The 21,604-nt window shown below is 41.7% G+C and overlaps 1 protein-coding gene and 1 long non-coding RNA gene across 2 annotated transcripts; one reads left to right on the top strand and one right to left on the bottom strand.

Annotated features, from left to right (window-relative positions):
• Nucleotides 1-1,803: 1,803 nt before the first annotated feature.
• On the bottom strand, nucleotides 1,804-9,572 carry LOC145432998 (coiled-coil domain-containing protein 43-like). The gene is made up of 4 exons (XM_080309868.1): nucleotides 9,202-9,572; nucleotides 7,448-7,520; nucleotides 6,420-6,739; nucleotides 1,804-2,453 (listed from the first exon to the last, which is right to left on the bottom strand). Exons 1-4 carry the CDS (start codon nucleotides 9,367-9,369, stop codon nucleotides 2,364-2,366), a joined length of 651 nt encoding a protein of 216 aa, XP_080165994.1. The 5' UTR covers nucleotides 9,370-9,572; the 3' UTR covers nucleotides 1,804-2,363.
• A 4,794-nt stretch (nucleotides 9,573-14,366) lies between these two features.
• LOC145433003 (uncharacterized) lies at nucleotides 14,367-20,768 on the top strand. Its single transcript, XR_013913029.1, has 2 exons — nucleotides 14,367-20,545; nucleotides 20,617-20,768. It is a non-coding gene; the product is annotated as an uncharacterized LOC145433003 (long non-coding RNA).
• The last annotated feature ends 836 nt before the right edge of the window (nucleotides 20,769-21,604 follow it).

Raw genomic sequence — 21,604 nt, 5'->3', positions numbered from 1 at the left:
CCATAAATATTTTTTGAAAAGACGGATATTCATGTATATGTGCGCGATAGGTAGAGCTTGTATCAAAGTGCTGAGCCAGCAGAAGATCTGCTGTTTTCGGCGGAACATTTTGGGGCCAGCGATCATTTTCCAATTTTTGATCCATCGGTACCACATCTCCCCTACTATAATCTAAGCTACAGCAAGCCAATGAAGAATGTTTCGTCGCAACTTTCAAAAATAAAATAGATTTTATCAACTCAAATGTTGGCATAAAATCATGTTTTGATTTACGCCCAAACTTACAAAATTAATGCCAGATACATATTACCCGCAAATCGACATTTTGACTTTCAAATACCTCGTAATAGCGATAAAACACCGCAGGTAACTATGATTTACAGCCTATATATATGTAGGCGAGTTTTTGATGATAAGTGATTAGTTGGTCCATCTATTTTGCTTGATTTGGCTATGGTACCATTGGTCCCCCACCCCATAAATATTGTAATTGACTTGAAAATAGTCCACTCAAGGATGGTATTGATTCAAAATATATGTGCCATTATGTACACTGATACAAGCCCTATACTTCACATCAAAAATTATGGGGGGTTTGTTAGTCTGAAAGGTGATATAGAAAAATGCAAATGTCGATCCAAATTTACTGTACACCCCCTAAAACGTAAATCATTCGTCACAGACCCCATTACTCACGCAAGTCGAATTTTTTAGCATGTGAGGAAAGATTCTGCCAGCATGTACTTGCAGACAAATTCACGGAGTGTAATCATGGAATTATCATGGAGAATTGTTCAAGTATTTTCGGTCCCAGTGATTCATCGGTACCACATCTCCCCTACACGGTTCCAAGTAGGTATTTCTATTTTCCTTCGCTGTTCGCATTGTACATTGTGTGTGACTTGTTCAGATCAAAAATATATCCCAACCATGTTATGTTCGCATCTGTACTCCGAGGCTCAGATTGCAAAGGGCGCTACTATATTAAAATCGAAAAATGAAGTCGCATTGAACCTCGCCTGGCGCGACGAAAATTTCAGGATTTCAATTTTCAAGTCAACGACCGCCAACACCTACTAATTGAATTACGTGCTCACGGCCGCACAAATTTCCTGCTACGGCCGTATGTTGCCCAGCCCTGGCCTAAGCTCAGTTGGGTGTCTGATTCCAAAGACTACCCAAAGTCCTTTCGACACTCACCTATCTTTTCATTGTATCGCAGATTTGTGGTGTATTGAACTGATAAACTAATAAACCGAAGCAGTATAAGAGGACAAATTCCCCAAAAAGAGGACATGTAGGCGTCCTCCGAGGACACTCAATTTATAGAAAAAACAAGGACAAATCCTCTTATGGTAACCCTACGTATGAATGATATGAACAGAACAGTTCAATCCTGTAACTTTTATGAGACTACAAAGAAGTAATGCCAGTTTTACATCATGTTAGAGATTATATGCTATTCATCGACCGCACCAATTTATTTGCGCTCTGCGATCATGGTGCGAGTTGATCACATTCGCAGACATGCCATTTCCACTACCGTGCGCAGGTAGCTTTGTATCGCACACCGCGATACGACTAATCCAGGTTTACAGCTTCCAACTGTGGAAAACAGTTTTGGAAGTATAACTCTGGTTGATAGTGAGCGTATTAGTTCAGTACTCGAAAAAAATCAGCCCTAGAAATGGGTGGTGCTCGAATGCTTGACTCGAAATTTCGCAATTGATTCTCTCAGATACACTATTTCCATCCCTGGTCGCGTTCATACACGCCTGTTGACTGGAGTCGTCGAAACCAACGTCAGATCAAAACATATTTATTCGAACAAAAATTTGTAAATTTCAGATATCGTGTGATGCTATGAGCGTCAACACACGTCGGACAGTTGGATGTAAGCAATTGGCCTAAAATTCATTCATTACTATACAAAATTATCGTGCTCAAGAGACTGCAATTGAAAAATCAGCTTTCACGTAATCCTGCGATAGGCGGATATGGCATGAACAACGAATATATACAAATGTTTGAGGTACATAAACCGTCCACCACCAATCAACGGTAGCCAGAGTTGATCATACAATTCACCTAAGGAGTATGAAAGAACACAAAACCGATAGGGCCTATACTTAGCGATTCGCAAGGCCATGCATACCATAGTAGTAGTTTTGGCCGGGCAGAATGATCGAGTACTGGAATTTGCGATTTCAGTGTCGAGATAAATTTCCTAGAAATGAGGACATTCTAAAGATGATCAAAGCAACAAGATGGCGGCAACGGACTGCTTTCCAAAAAAGCACATTTTCTAGGCGGCAAGATGTACAAGATCTCGTGGTCGCGGGGCGCCAAAAACTTTCCGAAGACTACCTTCCGGATCTCTCCTTCTTCTGGGTTCTCTTTTTCTCTTTCTCTTTCCTCTCTTCCTTTTTCAGTTTCTGCTTCTCTCTGTCCATCTGAAAAACGAGAGTTTTTTACTAGGACTAGGACTGCTGAGCACAATGATTCGAGAAGTGGGATCTGAATCAGGTGTTAATGACAATGGCCAAATCGAGTAGGGAGAGATTGATTTTTTCGAGTATCAAACTTATGCACTTTTGCCATTTAGAAATAATTTATCAACGAAAATTACACTGGTCAACACACATTTTGGTGCCAAGAAAGATTCAACAGTGGAGGGTATTTTTAGGTCGCTGAATCCAAAAATGATATTAGTTTTTCTGAATTGGCTCGATTTTTTTTAAATATTCCATATTTTTGGTTCGAAAAGTGCTAAAAATACGCAAATTGTGACATAGGTAAAATTCTCTTTGTATGCTACGGATCTTTGTATGCTACGGTTTTAGGGCATTCTGATGTCGCTGAATCCGAAAATGACATTAGTTTTTCTGAATAGACCAGTGGTTCTCAACCTTTTTGGCTTCGCGGACCCCTTTTTGACCGTCACGGACCCCCGCGGACCCCCTGGAAGTTTGGTTCAAATTTAGCCCAATTATGGTGCAGCCGTGATCTCTTGTGCATATATGAACTGATTGTGATTGTGATAAACAGCAACAAAATGACTTTTCCTGAAAATAACATCATACTATTTATGTAGAAATTAGGTAGACTTTCAATATTTCAAAGCTAATTTTGCTGCTGTATTTCTTGAAGTAGGCTACTTGATGTTCGTTCGTTTCTTGGAAATCCGCGATTTCAATTTGATATGAACGAGTGCCGAAAATCCCTTTCCCACAAAACGCTTCCGACGACAATTTTGGTGTGATCGCAACATTTATGGTACCGAAATGAAGATCATTTGAATGAACAATGAACATATCACGTCCAGCCTAGTCATTTTTTATCTAGCATCGCAATTTGAAGTTATTCTAGAATAGTGGTTATGTATACCACAGGATGAAATGGATTTCGTGGTGAGGTCTCAATTCCTTCATCGGGAAAAATAGGGAAAAAACTTCAGGAATTTTCATTTCAAACGACTGTTCACCAATTTGATGAGACTGACAACTTCTAATCGAAAAGGTTTCACAAACATTACGAAGTCACCCTGATTGACCTTACTATTTCCATATTTATATTTTTCAACAAACCCAACAAAACGTCTCAAAACAGCGATATGCTTGTATCAGTACGGTATAGGAATGGCCAACCTTTTTGCTATTCACGGCCGCATTTCGATTAGGCATGTAGCATACGGCCGCATTTCAGGGCACATAGCTCGTAATGAACAAACTGGCCGTCAAATACCCATTTTAAACTGTACATGTCCATTTTCGGTAAGCTTCAGACTAATCTAAATATTCATAGGATTACTATGCGCAGTGCGCACCGAAATGGTAAGCGGTCATGATATGACTCGTTTCACGGAAACGTGATGGTCGCGAAAATTTTTCAGATTCGCAAATGAATTTCGTCATTATTATTTGTAGTTTTGCATATTCCTATCAAATATTTATCCTTTTTCATCCCATGTGATCAGATTCCCCGGTATAGAGTTGATGGAGGGCCTGTTTTCGAAAATTCAGAGCAAGTTATAAATGATGATGTATCTTCGGGTGGGATGATTGTTATTAGTCCCTTTTTTGCATGCTGTTATTTCTTGACCTCCCATCAGGATTATCGGTATAGTGGAAATATACTGAAATCGCCCAACCGCTCCAGAAACAACTTTTTTCGTGGTGAAGACTGAAGACACGATTCAAAGTTGGTATTTCTAAATGAGGCGCATCGTTTTCCTCTACTGTTCACATCTGTACTGCGGCGCTCAGATTGCAAAGGGCGATACTACATTAACATCAAAAAATGAAGTTGCATTGAATCGCGCCCATCGCGAAAAAGAATTCCAAGGTTGAATAAAATGTCTTAAAAAATTCTGTAGTCAATTCGTAAATTAAATTTTCAGGCGACGGCTACCAACACGTACTAATTGAAATACATGTCCACGGCCGCTCAAATTTCCTTCTACGGCCGCAGGTTGGTCACCCCTGGAGTAGGGTATTGGCAATTAGGCAATTAAAATGAATCTGCACAGTAGGATATTTCATGTCAGACGATTATTTTGAGGATATGAGTCATGAGGTTTTCGCTGTTTTGGAGCTCTCCCGAATTTAAAAAAACTTGCAAATTAGGTTTTCAGTCAATTTGCAAATTGAGAGGTCTCGCGGACCCCCTGAAATTGCTTCGCGGACCCCCGGCTGAGAACCGTTGGAATAGACCCTATTCTTCGAGATATTCCAAATTTTTGTCTGGAAAAGTGCTCAAATTACGCAAATTTTGGCATAGGTAAATTTCACATTTATACAACAACTTCGATGAGTTCACATATGTCTCTTAAAGTGTGTGCATACAATAATGTTCTATTTCTGAAGCGATATCGTTGAAGACGCAATCGTTAACAACGCAGAGAGCCATCTACAAGGGAGACCTGCTTCATGTGAAAATCAAGCAAAAACTATAAAAATTAGGCGATATTAGCGGTAAACAACAAATTATTGTAAATCAAAAACAGGTGCCGTCAAAGCCCAAACACTACGTTCAGTAACGCTCAAAGTTCAGTTAGTACGCTGTCAAAGCACGCTAATCAATCATATACCTCCATTTTCAGTAAAAGCCCTTCGATGTCTTTGCAGTAAAAAGTTCATCTAGTTGGCTAAAATACGGAAGTATTTCTTTCTCTCTTGTACGGTAAAATGTCTATGAGTTGTCTATGAGTTGGGTACTTCCTCAGAGTGAGGGATAGATCACCGATAAGATTCTGAATATGCGTGATTCAAAGTCTTCTACTTACAATGATTAAATAAAATAAATAATAAATAAATGAATAAAAAATATCGATATCTCAAAAAGTAGAGCCAATTCAGAGAAACAGATGTCATTTTCGAACTCAGCAGCCCAAACATACCTAGAAACCATTAAAATATCTTTGGCACTCAAAAAGAAGTTTTTTTTTTGTTGGCCAGTGTTATAGTTTTGATAGGCTACCATTTACCATTGCAGCAGCCTCGGAACCTTGATTGGTCGTTTCGCAGCATACGAAAGACTACCCTGTTATACAATCGATCAAGACACGCCATTATCGCCAAGGAGTTGATTGAAATTATGTCGGAAATGACAGCACTTTAATACGGATATTTAAACCGTTGGGTAGGATTGCTCGAAAATAACTTTTTTTCCCGGATTCCGGGGGTTTGCCGAGTACAAGAACGTACAAGACTTTACAAATTAAAACAAATTTCAAATTTCACTGGCGACCCCATGGAATTGTAGAGTTGTCTAAAAGAACGATGCTTAACAGTTTTTGCTCACTTCCAACTGGTAAGAGCGAAGTTATTGCAGCTGAAAATTTTGGGTTCGGAAAAAAAGCCCGGACGGTGGGCTCGTGGGCAGTCCCAGAATTATGAATGAAAACCTCAAATGACTTCGCTTCTACTGGTTGAAATTAGGTCATATTCGTTTCACATCGTTTTTGTAGACAACTCAACAATTTCATGGGTTTGACAGTAAAATTCGTAATAAAAAAAAAATATATTTTCATGATAAATTCAAAATTTTCAAACTCCTATGCGTTCACATCTATCGGTTGGAATCGAGCAAAATTTGGTGTGCAGCATTTTGTTAGGCAACCTAACAATTTAATCAATGAATCCCCGAAATCCGGAATAAAGTTGTTTTCGCACAACCCCGTGTTGATTTACGCATGTTAGTGGAAACGGCATATCTGCCAAGTCGCGACCAACCCACAGCATCTTAACAAAGTGCAAGCAGCATCTTAACAAAGTGCAAGGAAATAGATACAAGCGGAAAATAATTATCTTTATCCGGTGTAGAGGTGGCATTACAACATCTGTGGTTGCATAAAATCAAATCGCTCACATACTCGATTCACGCAGCCCTAGTTGCTACCCACTCCCACCCCGACGCACCTTATCCTTTTCCTTCTTGTCGAGGTGTTCCTGCTTTTGTTTCTCACGCTTCTGTTTCTCCGTGTCGGAAACCGCCTTCATATTCACATTTTGAAACAAGCCTAACTTGACCGGAGCCACAGATTTCACAGTTTTGTTATCACATTGAAGAACTTCTCCATCTTCTTCCGTCTCGTCGTAAACCTCAGAGTATTTATCGAGCAGAGCTCGTTTCATAGCCGCATCAGTGTTCGGCGTTTTCTCGACGTTCGGCTTCTCCACTCGTAGTTTTGCGGAATGGGCCGCCATGATATCTTGTATCGAGTCTTTCTTCGAATCCGCTGAAATTCACACATAGATAACATGAATTGAATACATACGATGACACGAGACAGGCCTACACACTCGCGGAAATCTCAAGTAACACAGTACAGAACATTGTAAACTTTCTATTGCATTCCATTAGCCAGCTGGCGAATGCGACACTCCTAGAAATAAATAATATGAACACAAAACACTGACAGGATGGAACTGCAAAATTTACAATGAATACTTGCTAACAAAATTACGATTAACGCTGTCAGAAATCAGGAAGTAAATTAAGTGGTGTATTGCTCATCAGCCGATCAAGAAGTGCTGTAGACTGGCAGCGTAAGAGTTAAACTGACTTGCTGATTTCGCATGGATAAATATAGTACATAGCAGTGTTCACGGCTCTTCAACCAGTGCACAGATCTTCATGGAGTTGCTCACCATTTTTTTATTAAGTACAGGGTGAACGAGATATACGGTTCACCTCACAGAAAGATGGTTGAACAGCACTGCAGCACCAGTATATAGAACTAGACATGTCAGATGTGTGATAGGCAATAGTTACAAGGAATCATAGAATACGCTACGCTGCAGTAGCAATTTCAGTTGCATTAAAAAGATACGCATTATGCATCGTGTCTCTGTCCAAAATGAGTAGCTCAAGGGGTAGAATGATAATTTTGCAGAATAAGTCTTGGGTAACGAAGGTTGGTTTTAAACAAGAAATATTCCTGTACCTCCCTCTGTCGTTTGCTCTGTGAAGGGTTTCCATTTCGACAATACTTGTTCACACAAATCAACGGGATCTTCCTGTGTAATACAAAAAATATATATATATTTATACCATACGTACCTTATTCCAAACAATGTGGGCAGTAGGTATCTACGTCGTATCATACCTTTAAGCTGCAACTTATTTTTTATTATCAGTGCATTTACAGTTTGGCACATTTTGAACAGCCAATAGACATATACATATTCGCAGTAGTTAAGTAATTTCACAGACAAATAAATAATCGGAATGGCTTGGCCGAATCATTGAATGTTGTATCGAATATCAACAAGCAAATTATTCGAGTAGGCCCAGACCTGGTCTTCCTCTAACTTTTTTGCTCACTACCCCTTTATTCTTCAAAAACATACGATAGGCTAACCAATGCCGAATAAATAATACTCCACCGGCACATTGCAATTAGAATCATGCTATCTGTGAAAATGCCACTTCTAGTTGTTAAGACTTGTGACTCTGCCAACATATTAATGCAAACCAAATGGAATGTATAAACAAGCTAGTGTTTTGTTTTCCGATGCACAAGTGCAACCATTGTAAATTACTTGAAAAGCTTCTTGGACGTGTGGAACTTCAATATATTTATAACGAAATGAACCCCGACATTTTGGCTGACCCTCGTCAGAGGTAATCATCAGCCACTATGCCTATACTAGAGGAATTGGAAAGAAAATTGTATATCTATCTATATATATCTTCTGCAGATGACTCATCACTGCCATTTGTCTTTTTTATACAATGCAGAGACTAATTTTGGCTTTAGGAAGCTACTACTATAGTAGGCTACAACTTGCTAATAGGGCTACTACGACTTCTTCATTCATTCTGACACTAACACTTGATTTGTGTTGCTCGGAATATAGGTACAATTATTAATTTGCTGATGATTGTGCTTGTGTCATAAGTAAGCTGTCATCAAGTCTATTTAATAAGGAAGTTACAGCAGTATATTATTTGCGCAGCGCAGAAAACCGTAGGCTATTTCTAACCTACAGTGTTGAGTGTTCAGAGTTTTAATCGTCGGTATTTTCACCATTAAACATTTAAAAATATAAATAAATGTAATAGAAAATTGTGTGCGAAGTTGCTACCAATTCCACTCTAGCTTAGGCTTAACGGTAGCCTACTGGTTCGAATCCCTTACAAGTGTAGGTACACAGCAGTGTAGAACATAACATAACATAACATGGTTGGGTTATATTTTTGATCTGAACAAGTCACACACAATGTCCAATGCGATAAGACACAATGCGATGTCATGAACAGATAGGAGGATCTAGAACGACACGCATCAGCAGCGATCCTTTACTCTAACATCCACCTCGGCCTAGAGTGACCGGTGTCACAGTTCTTTTCAATGTTGATCTCTTTGAAGCCCTTTCTACTAGTTCTTTTCCATTCCTTGTGAGTGCTTTCTTTCGTCGGGTCTTTTTCTGGGCTTTTTTTTTTGTCGCCGGCAGTCGGCAGGGGAAGAGGAGCCCAGACAAACCTCCGATGCGAAAGAATCGCGAGGTTATCAGTAAATCACAAATTCTACATATGCTATTATGTCGGAACTGAAGCTGTGCGTACCAGTTTTACATGCTTGACACAGGCAGGGCTCTAACCCTCAGACAATTGAGAAGCCAGATGCTCTAGTACTATATGCTATGTCGTATATATAGACTGATATCGAGATAAAAAAAAAGTACTGAATCTCACCACCAATGCAGCCAGAACGCCTTCAAGTGCATCCTTCAAATCATCAGAATTTTCTTCCTCCAACACACCCTTAATATATGAACCGTAAACTTCCGCATCCACATCCAATTCAGCGAGCTTCAATTCGAGCCAGTCATCAAAGCCAGTCACACTATCGTCAGAAGCCATGCCTATAGTCACTCTCTCCGTGCATTAGGCCAATGCAGCAACCCCAGAATCAATTTACTTCCAAATTCTATCGAATATCTGTCAAGCCATTCGCTCCGAAACTTGGGGATGACCACTATATGAGACCTAGGCTAATAATCTGGAACAACTATTTGCCACCCAACAAGACAGCGGCTACCTGAAGGGCTCAAGAGGTTGCCGGTGAACTCGGACCTCGGAGAATTCGGCCTTGCAAACTCGGACCTCGGTGAACTCGGACCTCGGTGAACCCGCCCCTCGGTGAATTCCGTCCTCGGGAAATTTTGTAATTAAGAGTATTAACAAGTATTATTATGAATTATTAAACTAATATTGTTATTATCAACTGATTTGTCAATCTTGTAAGGAGGTCAGGGCATGCGTAGATCACGCAGTCACGGAGTGATCAGATCACGTGATCACGATTGCGTGGTCGGCTCAGTGTTGAATTGACTTGGCGAGGGGCGGACGTGCGACGTTCGACATCCTCGAATCGGTCCGTGGACATATTAGCATGCGACACAATAGCAAGCGACACTTGAGCATAGCGACTTTTGGTCATGGCGACTCGGGGGCATGTAGACATATCAGCACAGGGACATATTAACATGAGGACATATTAGCATGGGGACACATAAGTATAGGGACACACGAGCATGGATACACGTGAGCATAGGGACACATCAACATGGTGACAATTTAATAAGTACCACTTGATCATGGTGACATATGAGCATGCGATACATGAGCCTTGACGACACATGAGCATGGGGACACAAGAGCATGGGCACACATGCGCATATGGACACATGGGCATGGGGACATAAGAGCAAAGGTGCACATGAGCATGGGGTCATGTACGCATGCGACACGTCTACATGCAGACACTTGAGCATGCGACACGTGGATATGCAGACACTTGAGCCTGCGACACTTGAGCATGCGACCCTTGAGCATGGGACAGTTGAGCATGCGACAGTTGAGTATGCAACACTTGGGCATGCGACATTTGGGCATGGGACACGTGGATATGCAGACACTTGAGCATGCGACACCTGAGCATGCCACACTTGAGCATGCGAAACTTGGCGACACTTGGGCATGCGACACTTGAGCATGCGACACTTGAGCATGCGACACTTGAGCATGCGACACTTGGGCATGTGGTCATGCTACACTTGGGCATGCGACACTTGAGCATGCGACACTTGGGCATGCGACACTTGGGCATGCGACACTTGGGCATGCGACACTTGAGCATGCGACATTTGGGCATGTGACACTTGGGCATGTGACCATATATTAGCGCGTAACCAATTTGATTGCCGCGCGAGGAAAGTGGCAAATTGATTGAGTGGGTGGGTACATGGTCTGTGACTATATGGATTTGTCTGAAAAGCTCCAAAGATCGGGGTAAAGCGATAAAGGTTGTCATTGCTCCACATATATTGGAATCGTTTACACCAGACGAACTAAAAGGATATATCCTTTCGTGAGACGAAAGCAATTCCAAATTCGCAATTCGACACGGCACTTATTATTTTATTTTGTGGGTCTCAATTTATACGTTAGGTTCAAGCTGCGAGCGCTGGTCTTTTCGGCGCCTGGACAGTGGTCATAACAATGTTGAACATTTTGGTCAACATGTGGCGGTTATTTTATTTCAAGGTTTTATCGCAGTCAGTACCTACAAGGAGTCGCGTGGTGCCCGAAACGTGGGTCTCGTGGTGTCAAAATGCTAAACGCCGAAATGCCAGTCGATCTCGAAATACGGCGTTGAGCAAGCGTTTTCCGAGTCAAGCCGTGGGCAGACTCAAGGCCTTACTCATTCCCTTTTTTACGATTTGACCCTGAATATATTGCGGAAATTGCACTGTGAGCATGTTTGGTGCATGCATTCACAATTTCAACAGTAATATATAGCACCGTTATAAGAAGGAAATCATGTTCTAGCGCCGTATGGCTTCATCGTTGGTTGCGTAGGCTATTGCCAAATCGGCGGACATTTTTCACCAGAAAGGTTTCCGATGGATTCGCAAAATCGGTTAATTCCTCACGACGCTCTGTTTTATCACTTAATATAAAACGTAGCATCAGGATATGTACAAACGAATGGACGATGACTGTTTCTGAAAAACCACACACAAGCTGTTGTCTACAATAGCGATCCTCCATCATCATCATCATCATCATTGGTTTATTAGCAATTTTATCAGTTCAATACACCACAAAAAATGCGATACAATGAAAAGACAGGAAGATGTCGAAGCGACAAGGAGTAGTCTATGGAATCTGACACCCACCTTGGCCTAGGCGATGTAAAGAGGAGGCATGCACACTGAATGAAAGTAAAGAAGATAGTATAGAAAAAGAAAGCGACAATAAATAGGGCGGCATGTCATGGGAAGCGAGATCGATAGGTCAGTCGTGGTCCGGTAATTTTGAGGATGGACTGTATTTATTTAGTAGTAATTGCTTGTATTTCGACTTGAATGTGGACATGCTCGTCGACTGCAATCCTAGCAAGAACCGAATCTTCGGCGATGCGGACAAATGCAATACACGATGGTAGATGACCTGGCGATTTATGAATGTACGCAATGTTAGATCATCGCAATACAGTTGATAAAACCGTCCGTCCCTGTGTATGGCGGAAATATCAACAACACGGTACCAATACCCATCATCAGTAATCCAATAAATAGCTTGTGCTTATGCCTGAAAACTTCAGGATGAAGTCTGGTGTTTCATTATTTGAAAATATTTGCTTTGGCTACTACAGTATGTCAAATAGTCATGTTATTGAGCGGTGTTATTTCGTCTATACATCCAGCGTATAATTCTAATATAATGTGTTGACGTAATTGAAGGCAATATTAGGCAACCAACATCACACCCAGACCCGCGGATTGCCAGATCGCGAGCAATTAACAAAACCGCAGACATCTGCAAGCAGTCATCAAGCTGTCTAATCTATCGAGTAAAGCAGGGGTCGGCAACCTTTTGCTAGTCACGGGCCAAATTCCGAGTGCACAACTTTTTGGCGGGCCGGAATTTTTCTTAATACTATATTCAACGCTAACGTCGGAATAGTGCCCTACATTGATGCGATCTCAATCATACAAATCACAAAAAGGCCATACCACATGTACTTACATTTCAACAACGCAAGATAAATGTGACACTTGGCTCAGCTCGCTTTGTGAAAGGTTTTCAACTTCTGGTAACAAGTCAGTATAGCTATAGCCTACCTCTGGATCTCACCGTCCAGCTAATTCAAAGGCATGTACGATGCACATATAGACTTCTATAGATGCTATATCGGTTGTTTTAGCATTGCTAGATTAAGACTGGCGAGTGCTATACACTGAAATATACTAAAAATGCATGATCACTACAGTATACTATATATAACGTTATGTAATAGCTCTTCATACATTTCAGCAGTTAATGCACAAGTTTGATTGGGATTATACGCTGAGTAATATTGGTAATATTGCAATTTATACTTGACTATGAGCCGATACTTTGATGCCAGCAAAATTGTGTCGAAAGTTACTCTTCACAGAGACAATCTGTAAAGGTCTATGACCATCAGAACTAAGGATATATCATTTTCTGACGGATATAAATCCATGGTTTCGACGCTATTCTGCAAAAATTCTCTTTCTCCGTTTTCAGAAGAGGCCTTTGGCAAACATCAGCAACTGTTTATAATATTTTAGTGGCATATTCAGGGGTCTATCAGAGCCGCAAGAAGGTTAGCCGGGTTAGGAATCACTGGTTTAGAATCTACTTTCAGAACAAACGCTATATCCAGTATCGTGGCGTCCCCACATCGACAACAAACTTCATTCTGCTTGGGTATGCACATGCACACTGCACAGTCTTGTGATGTGCAGGATTGAAATATACAGACAGCAATTTCCACTGATGTCATGTTTCACTAACCGCAGTCGAAGCTAGCCGTGAAATCGAGTTATTTCATTTATTAATAAAAGCATGTTGTGGTGCTTATAACAGCGTGTTTTTTTGCACCACGTGACAACAAATTCCATCAGTAACACAAGCTAACTTGCTCAAGTGTCACATGCTCAAGTGACGCATGCTAAAATGTGGCACATGCTAAAATGTGGCACGCTCAAGTGTCGCATATGCTCAAGTGTCGCATGCTCAATTGTGGCATGTTCAATTGTGGCATTTCCAAGTGTCGCATGCTCAAGTGTCGCATGCTCAAGTGTCGCATGCCCAAGTGTCGCATGCCCAAGTGTCGCATGCCCAAGTGCCGCATGCCCAAGTGCCGCATGCCCAAGTGTCGCATGCCCAAGTGTCGCATGCTCAAGTGTCTGATGCTCAAGTGTCACATGCGCAAGTGTCCGCGTGCTCATTTGTCACCATGCTAATATGTCACCATGCGCAAGTGTTAACATGCGGAAGTGTCCCAATCGTTATGTGCCCCCATGCTCACGTGTTACCATGCCCATATGTAACCATGTTCATTAGTCCCCATGCTAATGTGTAACCATGCTCAAGTGTCGCACGCTAAACTGTTCCCATGCCCATGTGTCCCCTTGCTCATATTTCAACATGCTCATATGTCCCCATGCGCATGTGTCCCCATGCTCACGTGTCCCTAATGCTCATGTGCTACCATGCTAATGGGTCCTCATGCTGTAGCGTCGCATGCTCAACTGTCGTTTTGCATTGTGTCGCATGCTCATATGTCGGGCAACCCCTCGTATCTGTTCATGACATCGCATTGGGTCTTATCGCATTGTACATTGTGTGTGACTTGTTCAGATGAAAAATACATCCCAACGATTGTTATTGCTCACATATCAACCACGCGTGGTCTGCTCGTTATTGCAACTGTAGGTTGAGGTGGGGTGTTAAGGTTGGGTAGGGTAGGGGGGAAGGGAGACATTAGGGTTCGGGGAGTGGGACATTAGGGTTGGGGTAGGGTATTAGGGTTGGGGTGGCATTAGGGTTGGAGGAGGTGGGTAGGCCTATATCAGGGTTGGTGGAGGTGGGATATTAGGGTTGCCGGAGGTGGGCTATTACCCAGCAAACACCCGATATCCCATGGAGTTACTGGTATGTCCACAATTGTTCCCACTCGTCCCACCTCCCACCCTCAGTTACGGAGGACTTGCTCAGTATGCCCAACATTGGACGTCAATTTATGTAACTCCAGGTGACTACCAGAGGAAGTGAATTTTAGAATGCTCCTGTGCCAGTCACCATTGACCATTCCAGTGGATGTCATAATGGTGTGATGCCTGGATGCCACCTACACAGGAGTTCGTCAGGATGTCCCTACTTTCTATGAATTCAAGTGTGCATTGTGCAATCAATGCAAAATAGTTTTCTGAATACACTCATGAATGTCATGATACATTTCACCATTTGTAATCTATCGGAGTGAATACGAGAATGTTGATTGATGATATGGCGATGATTTTCTATCGCGCGGAACTTCAGAAGCCCGGCTATCGATGATCGCGGTCGTACATTGTTAGAGATATAATGTACGATATAGAGACATACAGCTATTTTATTGTGACATTACTGGATCGAAATGTCCACATCAAGGCAAAATATATGTTATTTCAAATATACCGTATACCCAATGCATGTGAAATCTTCCGAAATGAAAACTTGACATCCGTTATAATGGTATGGTGATGACTATTCCAATCACGGAACTACTCAGTCTGCCCGGCTATTATCGATAATTGAGGCCGTACTGCGCAAGAGGCCAGCGATAATGCATATAGCTCAGTGATATGAGGCATTCCGATACCTGTCGAGTCTCGAGTGTCTTGTCGAGCCGAGCACGCCTGTTGCTTGAAATTCATTCAACCATAAAACCAATAAAGACTGCGTTCTTCTGTCTGGCGAGCCTGCGCGCGCGTGATTCAGTTTGAATTTGAAAGAACAGGTTTTGTAGTAATGGCGGAGTGACGGGTTTATCACAGGAATGGTTTAGTTTAGAATAGGATACTTAACGGCGTGGATGGATTGTGCGTGCTATTGATTATTATTGATATTGTCGCTGTCATGAGTACTAGAAAGGCAGAGAGCGGGGAAGCTTGGTATTTGAGTGCTATATTTATTGAACAGCAACAGCCTTGGTCATCATTAACTGCGATAACCGTCATGAATTTCACTATGATTCTAGTGGCACGTCTGCGCCGCGGTTTATCATGTACGAACGAAACTAATCGACCCGCCGTTAATCGTAAACCTATGCAGTACTTGAAATACTATATAGCGATGAGCATGATCATGATAATATTTAATTATGTGCAATCATTGAAGTTCGATTTGCAGCACAGTGGGTTTCATGTTGTTGTAATATCCAACTTCTGTTTGATGTGTACGGTATATACTATTGAAACTTTGAAAAGAATTTCCAAAGACTGCAAGATCCATGCAGCAAACCAGATGCAGCATCGATGAATGTATTATAGCCTTGGTTTATATAGCTACATAATTTGAAAGTGTATTATAGGATGTTCCTTTACGGAATGTGAGATTGCTGAATTTGTGGCTGAAAACTATTGTTGCACCCATGGTAATGAATATTTGCATCCTATTGACTGGCATATTTATTATCGTATTCGTTGTAATTTTGTGTTGTGTCCAGGGTAACCCTAAAAGGAGGGAACGCGGAAACTGCGGAAAACGCGGAACTCGCGGAAATGGCCCCTAAAACGCGGAAACTGCGGAAAAAGCGGGAAACCTCGATTCCTAAAGCGCTGAAACAAGAGGAAAACGCGGAACGCGGAACAATCGGTCATTGACCTTTATAGATCACAAAGTAGGCCCTAAAACGAGGAAACAGCGGAAAAGGCGGAACGCGGGACAGTCGGTCATTGACATTTGTAGATTTTATAGAAGGGACCCTGAAGTCTAAAACGAGGAAACTGCGGGATACCAATTTTCGAGCGAGGCGAAGTAGGACTCATATATGGCAGAGAACTGTTGCAATAGTTGAAAATTGAAATTATTAGGTATCTGAGAGTCAGACAGTCATTCACTAGCGATTATAAACCTGGCCTCGCGGAACATATCTTGATAACGCGGAAACTGCGCGACACCATAATTTTGGAGTACAAGGCAGATTTAACCTCACAAACGACTACGAACTGTCGTGATAGTTAAAAATCGAACTTATGACGTATCTGAGGGCTAAACATTCGGTCATTAACGATTATACATGCCCAGCACGGCCTCGTGGCAAACATCTAGAAAACGCGGAAACCGCGGTACACCCTAAATTTCGAGTTTAAGACAGGTTTGGCCTCACAAAGGGCCGAGAACTGTCGTAAATGGGTAGAAATTTCATTTAGGAGGTATCTGATGGTTAAACATTGGGTCACTTAGCCTTGTAAGCGCTGAACATGAACATGGCCTGGTGGAAAGTATATAGAAAACGCGGAAACTGCGGAGCACCCTAAATCTCGAGTATAAGACGAATTTGGCGTCACAAATGTCCGAGAACTCTCGTAATAGTTATAAATTAAACTTATGAGGTATCTGATGGTTGAAACTTGGGTAACTGACGCCTGTAGACACTATACATGGCCTGGTTGACAATATCTGCATAACGCGGAAAGCGCGGGACACCCTAATTTTCGAGTATAACGCAGATTTAACCTCACAAACGGCCGCGAACTGCCGTGATAGTTAAAAATCGAACTCATCACAAATATGAAGGTGAAACATTCAATCACTGATCATTATACATGCCCAGCATGGCCTCGTGGCAAACATCGAGAAAACGCGGAAACCGCGGGACATCCAAAATTTCGAGTTTAAGACAAGTTTGGCCTCACAAAGGGCCGAGAACTGTCGTAAATGGGTAGAAATTTAATTTAGGAGGTATCTGATGGTTAAACAATGGGTCACTTAGCCTTGTAAGCGCTGAACATGAACATGGCCTGGTGGAAAGTATCTAGAAAACCAGGGTTGTAACCAAGTCACAAGGCTCCGAGTCACAATTAAATCTCACTTTTATATTTTTGACTCGGGTCAAGTCGAGTCATTTTCAAATCCCACCGAGTCAAGTCCGAGTCCAAGTCAGCGAACAGAGGATCGAGTCCGAGTCATGGTATTATGACTCGACTCCGAGTCCCAGTCATTGTGTTGACTGCTCAGTTTCCAGTTAAAGTCTTCCTAAACCCACTTTTTTTTAACTCTGTTTGGTGATATTGAATGGTTCGCATCTATAATATATCAATTTTCCTCACTTTTAGCAGTTTCTGGTCGCATTTTCAAGCCCCAGTACCAACAACCAAATCCCAATAGTGTGTTGGCTTCGAACTTACAATGAAATGTCGGTCTTGGTCGTCTGAATCTCGAGTCAATGACTTGCTTCGAGTCATGCGCAATGACTCGAGTATTCTACAAGTCGAGTCAATACACAGATTGACTCGAGTCGAGTCGAGTCATTTCCGTATTTTGAGAAAATGAGTCGAGTCGAGTCATCTGAAAATCGTGACTCGAGTCGAGTCATGACTCGAGTCATTAGCCTACAACCCTGTAGAAAACGCGGAAACTGCGGAGCACCCTAAATCTCGAGTATAAGACGAATTTGGCGTCACAAATGTCCGAGAACTGTCGTAATAGTTATAAATTAAACTTATGAGGTATCTGATGGTTGAAACTTGGGTAACTGACCCCTGTAGACACTATACATGGCATGGTTGAGTTAATACGCAAAACGCGGAAAGCGCGGGACACCCTCATTTTCGAGTATAACGCCGGTTTAACCTCACAAACGGCCGCGAACTGCCGTGATAGTTAAAAATCGAACTCATCAAAGATATGAAGGTGAAACATTCAATCACTGACCATTATAGACGCTCAACCTGAAAATATCTAGAAAACGCGGAAACTGCGGGAGACTCAAATTATCCGGCGGAGGTCGGTCGTACAATAATGAAAAATTGAAATTATGAAGTATCTGAGGTTGAAAAATTCGGTCACTGAGACGCTCGACCTGGTGTCGGGGAAAATTTCTAGAAAACGCGTAAAGTGCGGGACACAAATTTTTGAGTGTAAGGCGAATTATGCCTCATAAATGGCAATGAACTTAGCTGGCCTCGTCGAAAATGTATGGAGAAGGCGGAAAATGCGGGACACCCCAATTTTAGAGTGTATAGTAAATTGAGAGATATTGGCCTAAATTGTAGTTTTTTAGTATACCGAAATTTTCAACTAATAGAGTTTTCTTTAGGTTTCCGTGGGCGGCTAAAGATCGAGTTGAATCTGTAAAACTATACAGTAATGACAACTGTAATATTTAATATTTCCCTGTGCGATTCCAGAACTTGCTTGCTTACACCTCAATATTAACGAATGTTGTCCCTGCCTTACCACCACTCTACTGTCTCTTCTCTTGAGAGTGCAACACGATATGCAGTAATTATAATACATGCAAATGTGATAGCGAAACAATGGTAAAGTAAATGAAATGAAATGGAATGATAATCATATTTACAGTCATGAACCGATTAATCAAGATCATATGAATGAACGACAACAATGGGCATGATTTAGCGGATTTATCGGCAGTCATTTTGATAACAAATGAAATATATTTTCTCCTCGGAATTGTTGCCATCACTGGCGAGGCAGGATTCATGATACCATTTGCGGCATTGGACGCAAAGTATTTGCTTGTCTTCGCTTTTCCCACCGCTGCAGAAGCTGCTGTCACAGTTATCCCATTTCGATTTGTTTCGTATGGCCTTTTCGGAAGACGAGTCGGCAAGATTTGAATATTGTACTCCACTTTTTGCTATTAATTTCCATTGTTCGGAAACAGCATCGTGTATTGTTTTGGGTAATTCACTCGGTAATTTTAGCCGCTGATGAGGCTGCGGCCAATTGACTGCCAAGTCGTCTACCCAGACGCGGCAAACTCCCGATGGAAGGTCCGGCGGCAAGTGCAAATCATTCGCCACGCAATATGCATTGGGAATGAAGTGAATGCCGCAGTCGAATGTGTTCACTTGTTTTTGAACATCCATGCACAGCGCAAACTGCCAGTTCTCGAGTTTGCAAGTCACATTCGCAACCATAAAGCTGGCGGCGATTATTTTAAAGATGTTTCGGAATATATCCTCATAATTCCGACTTTTGGATATTTGGGAGTCCATCAGCAAAACAGTTCGACTGTTCAAGTTGACGGCAGCGAGTACCCAATGATCATTGACATGCACGAGAACGAGGAACAAATCTTTGTTTGCCGCTTCCCCCCTGTGTGCGAACTTGCAGAGGTCCGTTGTGGCGCGATTGTTTTCTGCTAATCTGTAGAAGGACAGTTTGATAAATAAGATGCCAGATTTGTCGATGCAAAAGGCTTGTATCGCTCGTTCTTTGCATCGTCATCCAGCCATTTCCCTGGCTTCAAATTCGAACGTGTTACATGTTGAGGATTTTTATCCAATAGTGACGGTGAAAGCCACGGGTAATTGGTGGATATGTGCAGATTTCCGGACTTATCATGAATGGAATCGGTTGTTAAGTCCAAAGGCGTTATTTCATCATTTATATCGGATAGTTGTTCGTCCAACCATTTTGAAACATCGGATACCTTTTGTTGCTTTTTGGGCGTTGAATTATCAAAGTGTTTATTGACAGCGTAGTCGAAATCTCCGCGACGTGGTTGTTTTCTCCCGGACTTCCTTTAGCGGCTTTGCGGTTTTTGAGTAACTATGACTCGAATTGCAAGGTTTTTTTTTTTTACATTGTTATCTCTCAAAGCCATGGCTACAGCAAGAATGTGGTAGCATATTGCAGTGCTAGCGCAAGTGCATGATGGTGGCTTCGGGAAATATCGGACGCAATGAATTTTACGTTGTGTCATCGAAGCAACAGTGAATGCACCAGTGATCGATGTAAATCCAACCATACTATTTTTTACGCACCATCTCGCCATAGCTCGCTGTGTTAATCTTTGATTAGCTTTATCGCTAGCAATGAAAAATTTTGTCACATCTTGTTTAGCGTCGATGTCCTGTTTGATATCGTCAAGCGATATTAGTCTTGGAAACTTAAGGTCTCCGAGAGGTTTTCTCATGTGGATGAATTCTTCTTTGAGAATATACTCCCCGTGTCCGCATTCAGCACGGCGAAAATCATTCAGGTAAGTTGTCTGAGTCTGATGGAACCACAGTAAAATGACATCCAGTGTCATTTCTTTATATCCGCTTGCAGTCTTCAAAACTTTGTTCATCGATTCGCAATCGCGGCAATCGTTCATATCAAATCGAAGACGTGAATTTTCAAGACACGGCCACATATTTCAAGAAATAAGAAATACAGCTGCATAAGTCCCTTCAAAATAATTAAAGTCGCTATTTTCTACATATCGTATGATATTGTTTTCAAGAACGGTCATTTCGTTGCTGTTCATCAATAGCCTTGAATTGATATTCGCACAAGACAGATATCGGTTGCACGATAATTGAGTTAAAATTGAAATAAAACTTGAGGGGGTCCGCGGGGTCCGTCACGGTACGAAAGGGGTCCGCGAAGACAAAAACGTTGAGTACCACTGTTGTAGAAGAACGATTTCATTTTCACTTGTACATGGACGATGACATAATATACTGAATATTCGTCAACAAGGCATAGTGCGATAATATATTAGTTCATTGGTAGCAAAAACGTCAGATTTTTAAACTCCACTGCTCATTCTTATATTACAAGCATTCGCTTTGCTCCTCATTGCGAAACGAATTATACAGAGGTGGTAATTAGAGACTTGATGTAATCATAAATATTATACTCTATGATTGAAAGAACCCCCCGCCATGCTATTTGTCAAGCTATTTGTCAAGCTATCACATACGCACCAGACACCGCTACATCGCGGAAGGAGGATAATAATCGCTGCTGTGCCTTATGTCAAACAGCAATGTAGCCTACTTGTTGATGTCTGGTTATGCTTAGTTAGCGAAACACAGCTTGAACGTAGCTGTTTTGCGAGGAGTATTGGACACCGGACAAAGATTTGAAATTTATTTATCTAATAAAACATGGCCATTTCTACAACGAAGCATTAATACGGCTGGTGATATAAATCATTCTAGCTCTTATCACCAATTAACCAATTTTCAGTTTCTTAATTTCAGCAAGAGAATTTGGCTGCCATGCCATATCGATCGGCAGCCCTGTCACAAAAGCGCACTTTAGGCTACTA

The sequence above is a fragment of the Botryllus schlosseri genome, chromosome 2, assembly GCF_051294905.1.
Source record: "Botryllus schlosseri isolate E-star chromosome 2, Bs_hap1, whole genome shotgun sequence".
Lineage (NCBI taxonomy): Eukaryota > Metazoa > Chordata > Ascidiacea > Stolidobranchia > Styelidae > Botryllus > Botryllus schlosseri.
The sequence above is the reverse complement of the archived record's forward strand: the minus strand, read 5'-3'. Positions and strand labels throughout refer to the sequence as shown.